The sequence below is a fragment of the Cannabis sativa genome, chromosome 2 (assembly GCF_029168945.1).
Source record: "Cannabis sativa cultivar Pink pepper isolate KNU-18-1 chromosome 2, ASM2916894v1, whole genome shotgun sequence".
NCBI classification, from domain to species: domain Eukaryota; kingdom Viridiplantae; phylum Streptophyta; class Magnoliopsida; order Rosales; family Cannabaceae; genus Cannabis; species Cannabis sativa.
In genome coordinates this window covers 52,478,173-52,484,245 of record NC_083602.1, presented here as the reverse complement: position 1 = coordinate 52,484,245, position 6,073 = coordinate 52,478,173, and the positions used below count along the sequence as shown (strand labels likewise).

General features: G+C 35.9%; 2 protein-coding genes across 3 annotated transcripts; one reads left to right on the top strand and one right to left on the bottom strand.

The window, feature by feature from the left end:
• Positions 1-591: 591 nt before the first annotated feature.
• Positions 592-2,466, top strand: LOC115718485 (large ribosomal subunit protein uL16). Its single transcript, XM_030647284.2, has 4 exons — positions 592-834; positions 1,283-1,784; positions 1,966-2,047; positions 2,189-2,466. The coding sequence occupies exons 1-4, from the start codon at positions 825-827 to the stop codon at positions 2,261-2,263; spliced, it is 669 nt and encodes a 222-aa protein (XP_030503144.1). The 5' UTR covers positions 592-824; the 3' UTR covers positions 2,264-2,466.
• A 650-nt stretch (positions 2,467-3,116) lies between these two features.
• LOC115718484 (putative B3 domain-containing protein At5g58280) lies at positions 3,117-5,787 on the bottom strand. Of its 2 annotated transcripts, XM_030647282.2 has the most exons (8): positions 5,684-5,742; positions 5,459-5,557; positions 5,310-5,375; positions 5,117-5,215; positions 4,346-4,407; positions 4,117-4,276; positions 3,818-4,024; positions 3,117-3,709 (listed from the first exon to the last, which is right to left on the bottom strand). In XM_030647282.2, the coding sequence occupies exons 2-8, from the start codon at positions 5,540-5,542 to the stop codon at positions 3,341-3,343; spliced, it is 1,047 nt and encodes a 348-aa protein (XP_030503142.1). In that variant the 5' UTR covers positions 5,543-5,557; positions 5,684-5,742; the 3' UTR covers positions 3,117-3,340. The 2 variants fall into 2 exon arrangements, with proteins under 2 accessions (XP_030503142.1, XP_030503140.1); XM_030647280.2 differs by having other exon boundaries at positions 5,459-5,787.
• Positions 5,788-6,073: the final 286 nt, after the last annotated feature.

Genomic DNA, 6,073 nt, shown 5'->3' with positions numbered 1-6,073 from the left:
ATTTGATAGTTGATATTTCTAGTCTTTTGTCCTTTTTCCCTAATGTTAATGTTTCTCATGTCAAACGTTCAGCCAATATGGCGGCTGATAGTTTGGCTAAGTTTGCGTTAGGGGTGGATGAGACTTGCTTTTGGTCGGATTGTTTACCTCTGCCTTTGAACTCTGTTATTGTAAATGACTTCCATATTTAATTTAAAATAACAAGTTTATTTCCTAAAAAAAAAAGGGGGGTTTTCACACCACAAATTTCAAACTTTTTTTATTTTTTACTGTGGGGTTAATTTTTTTTAAAAAAATATTGTGTTTTTTTTTAAAAATACTGTGTAAGTTTCATACTGTGTACTGTGTTAAGTTTTTACTGTTGTTTTATAGTTGTTCTACTGTTATTTTTAATTGTTCGCTTCGCTTTTGTTGTTTTACGGTTGTTTTAGGTTATTTTATAAAAATATAATATCTTTGTAAAAAATTCCATGTGACAGTAAAATTATAACCTTTACCTAAAATTCAGTATTTCTGTAAAAAAATCCCTATATTAAATTATTATGGGCCAATGATATAAGAGACGGTTCGAGGAAGTTATCACGTTGAAGATTTTGGGCTCAAAAGTCCATAGACTACGTCGGTGGGCCGATTTCAATGTGGAACCCAATAATATTCATCTATGCCGCTTACGCACGCTCACACGTATCTCGCCTCCCTTGAACGTGTTAGGGTTTTAGACTCGACTACTACCATTCATATATAAATAGCCGACACGCCATTTTCCTACTCTCCTCATTTCTAAGATTAGGGTTTCGGCCAGAACTTCACAGAGGAATTTCGCCATGGGCAGGAGTAAGTTTTCTCCTATCACTTGTCTTGTTGCTTTGTTGATTTTGTAAATGGATTTTCTTTACCTTGGTTTTCGTTGTAAGAGATATGAACTGATTTGTTGCATGATTTAAGATTTCAATTTGGGTATTTCATATTACAATTACAATAAGATTGATGTAGATTTATTTCTAGCTAGGAATTAAGATCAAATGTGCATGGATCTGAATGTGAAATTTTAGGGTTTCATTCGTATCTTATTCTATACAATAATCGTTTGAGTTACAGCTATAGGATTATTTGTATAGCCGGTTTTGACTTTTTGGTTATGAAAAAGCACAAACACACGCATATATATTTATGTTTGGTGAGGAACATCGTTTGAGATTTTAAATTACATGGGTTGAGTTTTGTTATTGTGCTCTGTATTTCTTTTTGTTGCTGTAACTGTTTTTAACTTTTCGCACACCAGGACCAGCCAGATGTTATCGTCAGATTAAGAATAAGCCATACCCAAAATCACGGTTTTGCCGTGGTGTGCCTGATCCCAAGATCAGGATTTATGATGTTGGAATGAAGAAGAAAGGAGTGGATGAGTTCCCATTCTGTGTTCACTTGGTTTCATGGGAGAAGGAGAATGTTTCCAGTGAAGCTCTTGAGGCAGCTCGTATTGCTTGCAACAAGTACATGTCCAAGTTTGCTGGGAAAGATGCTTTCCATCTACGTGTCCGTGTTCACCCATTCCATGTCCTCCGTATCAACAAGATGCTTTCATGTGCTGGAGCTGATAGGCTTCAGACCGGTATGAGGGGTGCTTTCGGAAAGCCACAGGGAGTTTGTGCCAGAGTTAGCATTGGCCAAGTCCTTTTGTCTGTTCGTTGCAAGGACAACAACAGTCAACATGCTCAGGAGGCTCTTCGTCGTGCTAAGTTCAAATTCCCTGGTCGTCAAAAGATCATTGTCAGCAGGAAATGGTATGTTTCATTAGATTTTCTGTTTTGCACTGGGATTGTTATTTTTGGACAGAATTTTCATTAGGGTATATGATTCGGTACTGTCTGTATTGCAATTCTGTTATTCTGTGTGAATTTTGGCATTTGGAGGCCTTGCCTGTGTCCTGACCTTTTGTTCTTGTCACACTTGCTTAATCTTCAGGGGATTCACCAAGTTTAGCCGCAGTGACTACGTCAAGTTGAAGGCAGAGAACCGTATTCAACCCGATGGTGTCAATGCTAAGGTTAGTTTCTATCCAATAAACTTGATTCTTTATTTGGAGTTGGCAGTAGAATAGAAATGCAATGAATAATATATTGTTGGTTGAATCGAAATGTTCTTTTATTTCTAAAACTGAATAAGTTTTATTGTATTTCTCCTGCAGCTTCTCGGATGCCATGGACCTTTGGCCAACCGTCAACCTGGGAGAGCATTCATTGATGCTGCTGTTCAAGCTTGATTTCTTCTAATCTTTAGTCTGGACGAGCTTTTTTCCTTTTATCTAGTCTGAACTTTGCATACCAGTTGTCGTTTATGTACTTCTTTTGGGATTATTTATTCTGCTTTTCATCTAATGGAAATTTTGTATTTCATACAATTTTGTTATCATTGGATTTTGGCAAAATTTTATATTTGGTGAGTTAGTAAAAATATCATTAGTCCTTTTGCACTCTTTGTTGATATGTTTGATGTCTCCGTTGCTAATCTTTCTCGAGGGAATGATAATACATAGCTTTTATCAATTAGTATCATAAAATTACTAAGAGCATTGTTATTTGACGGTGCCCAACATCCCACACCAACACCAATGTTGCATCCACTGGTAATGGTATGCCACTCCTGTAATACTTGACAATTGAAGGTCACTTCTAGCATTTCTGTGTACTTAATCAAAGCAAACATTGATCTTGTAGTGGCATTGCCACTGATCTATGCTGTGTTAACATCTGATATTGAATGTTGGTTGATGCTTATGATAATTTGTGTTGCTCTGTTTTTTGGTTACCTACAAACTCTTGTATGGCTGCCTATATCGTATACTATTGTACTTAGATTTGCTGGGGCCTTGTCTGTGTCTCTGACCTTTTGAGCTTATCATGGATTAAGTGGTCATCAAAGTTAATAGAATCTGTTATTTATAAGTAGAGATTTGTTACCATCTATGACTGATTTTCATATGTAGAATAGAAAAAACATTGAAATCTAATCCATTCCTTCAAACTTAGTTTGCGTTGCTCACGTGTTACCATCTATTTCTCATCTTTAGGAGTTTCAGCAAAAAAAAAAAAAAAAAGAAAAGGAAAAACATTGACTTTGTAGAATCTTAAGGTGTTTAATATTGAATATATGAAGTGTGACACATTGTTACACTCGTTTGTAAGATATAATGTTAATCCGGCAGCTTGGGAAAATACATGATAGTCAAATCCCTAACAGGCAAAAACTCCCAAGAAAAATATATGATAGTCAAATTCCTAACAAGCAAAAACTGGTCAGACTCATTCTTAATTTAGTAATGGATTTGAGGTTCTGCATTCTAAATTAAGCTATGACGAGAAGACTTTGGGGTAAGTTTCCTCTTAGATCTCCTAAAGGAACATTTTGCACTCTCCTGACCCAAAGCAGCAGCATCATCATCATTTGTTTCACTGGCTTTCTCTGATTCAACTTCCTTCTTCACACTCTTTGAAACACACCCATTCCTCTTATTTGGGCTTACACCCTGTTCCTCTTCATCATCTATCATGCACTTTGTTGGGAGCTCTTCTAATTTTTTCAACTTCTTTGTCTGTTTCGATTTTGAGCTATCCTTCTTCATCTTCCCCGTTGATTTCTCTTTGGCCCCGTTACTACTATTCTCTTTAATTTGCTTACTTGAAACCAGGGACACTCTAACTATGTAGATCTGCAAGTAGCATTTCAGTTCATTAATTCAAGACATGACTCTTGTCTAGTTCTAACTCCACCTAATCAATAATAATACCTTGCAAATTAGTGACAGATTTGATCTTACCTTAAATCTAGTAGGTTCAACCAGCTCAAACACACAGGCATCACCATCATTCAACTTATGCTCCAAAGCAAATGCTCTCCAACCCCCACTTAAGCCAGATCTTTTGCCAATGTAGATGGCATCAAATTCTTTTCCATCTTCATCCTCTAATTCCATATCCACAATTGATTTTGGAAGATAATTCTCACAGAACTTAGAAGGGAGGCCCTTAAAAAAATAAAAAAGTTGTATCACATTTTCCATCCACCTAAAGATGAGAAATAGAAATCTAATATAAAAATCCATTCACTCAAACTTACCAACCAAAAGCAACTATAGACATGAGATCGAACCATTGATTTGACAAAAGTTGGATTCTCAGACTTCAAACTGCTTTCTAGTTCCTCTGCAGCTTTAAAAGCAGCATTCCTTTCTTCATAAGAAGCTATTATGACTTCGTCTAATGGCCTCGCAAGATAGCTAAAACAAATCTACAATTTCAGTACCAGAATCATGTAAGGAAAAATTACTAAACAAACCCAACCCCACCTTGCCCAGGATGATGGATTTGATCTTGATCTCTTCCGTGAAGACGGAAGCTCTACATAAACCTGTAATGACAGTAGCACAGCTCTTAACTCTTTTGAAGAACACATATGTTCATTTAGGACCGGGTACTAAAGACAGAAAACATAAATCCAAATCAAATTTGTAGTCTTAAGATGTGTGTAGGAGGTTATCTCTCCAATAACACGTAACATAAAGAACGCACACACAAAAATCGAAAGACAAGAACACAAAATTTACTTTGTTCTGATTATAATAGGAATCCTCCAGTCCAATCCACTATGTTAGCACAAGATTACACCCTAGTGAATTCCTATGTTGGATCTCAAGGGAAATGGTTTGAAAGCTTTGGTTTGGTTGGATTACTATATCACTCTAGTCTCACATCAAAGCTTTCAAACCATTTCCCTTGGGATCAAGCACTCATCAAAGCTTTCAAACCAACCCACTATGTTGGACAAGAGGATTGGACTTGAGATCAACGCTTTCAAATCATTTCCCTTGAGATCAAGCACTCACCAATATAAAAAGAATAACCCTCAAAAACTCACATTGGCTAACATAGCGTGCTTTGACCAAAGGCCAAAATAGTGTCATATATTGCACGATCCAGCGAGGTGGTTGCTTCTCTACCAGAGGGTTTTGTTGACCCGTTTTAGCAACTTTCATCACAGCATGCATAAATAATGAATGCAATCATACAAGATTGAACCAATACATAACTAAAATATTTCATAGAGTACATTTACTGACCTCATCACAATATGATTGAACTGGGTTGCGTGACCGGGAGGACCGTCTAGGCTCCACAGAGTTACAAATCTTCGATCTGGGTTTTGAAAGATGTCGTTGCTGCACCATAAAAGACCAACAACAAAAGATTACCAACAATTTTTTCTTTTAAAAAATAGAGATTTAAAACGTTGGTTGTAAACAAAAACACTACCGGGGACTTCTTCTCAGAATTTGTAAGGTCAGATAAACTTTTTGTGATCTTTGCAATACCCAAATCCTTCACCACGAAAAACAAAAGTGAGGAATATTATATGTAGATCAATAAATAAAATGAAAAAGGAGTGTGAGTGTGAGTGTGACCTCAAATCTCTTCTTGTTTTCCTCAAGGCGTTGCTTGCGAACCTCTTCGTAAGTGTTGGAATCGCCATTGGAGGTCATTATCATGAGTGAGTTTTAAGTCTGAAATTATTTATTATGAGAAATGTGTTAACTAAAACCACCATAGAAATGGAAGAGTGTAAAAATATAGAGTTAATAGTATAAACCTGTCTTTAGCTCACCTCACACACTATTAGTATTACTTACTGCCTCAAACGAGTTGACTTGACCGCCCCTTTTGAATTTCAAATTCTTTCTCTCCCTCTCACCCTCTCTATATTTTTTTTTCTTGTATTTACTTTTTATACGGGTCGGAACTACTATCAACGACGTCGTTTAGTCCTTTATTTTCGTGCTTTTTTCTTTTTCTTTTTCTTTTTTAGAAAAGCGTAAATATATTAAGAATCAAAGAATTTGATCTCACGGTCATTACAAATTAAATTAAACGTTATAGAAAATGGATTTTCCGTACTTGTCACCTTACAGCTTTTTTCTTCTTTCAACTTTACTCGCATTTTATTTTATTAAAAAAAACTTTACTCGCATTTTTTGTAGTAAAAAATTTTTCTACTCTGATCCATCCAATTCAACTTGTTT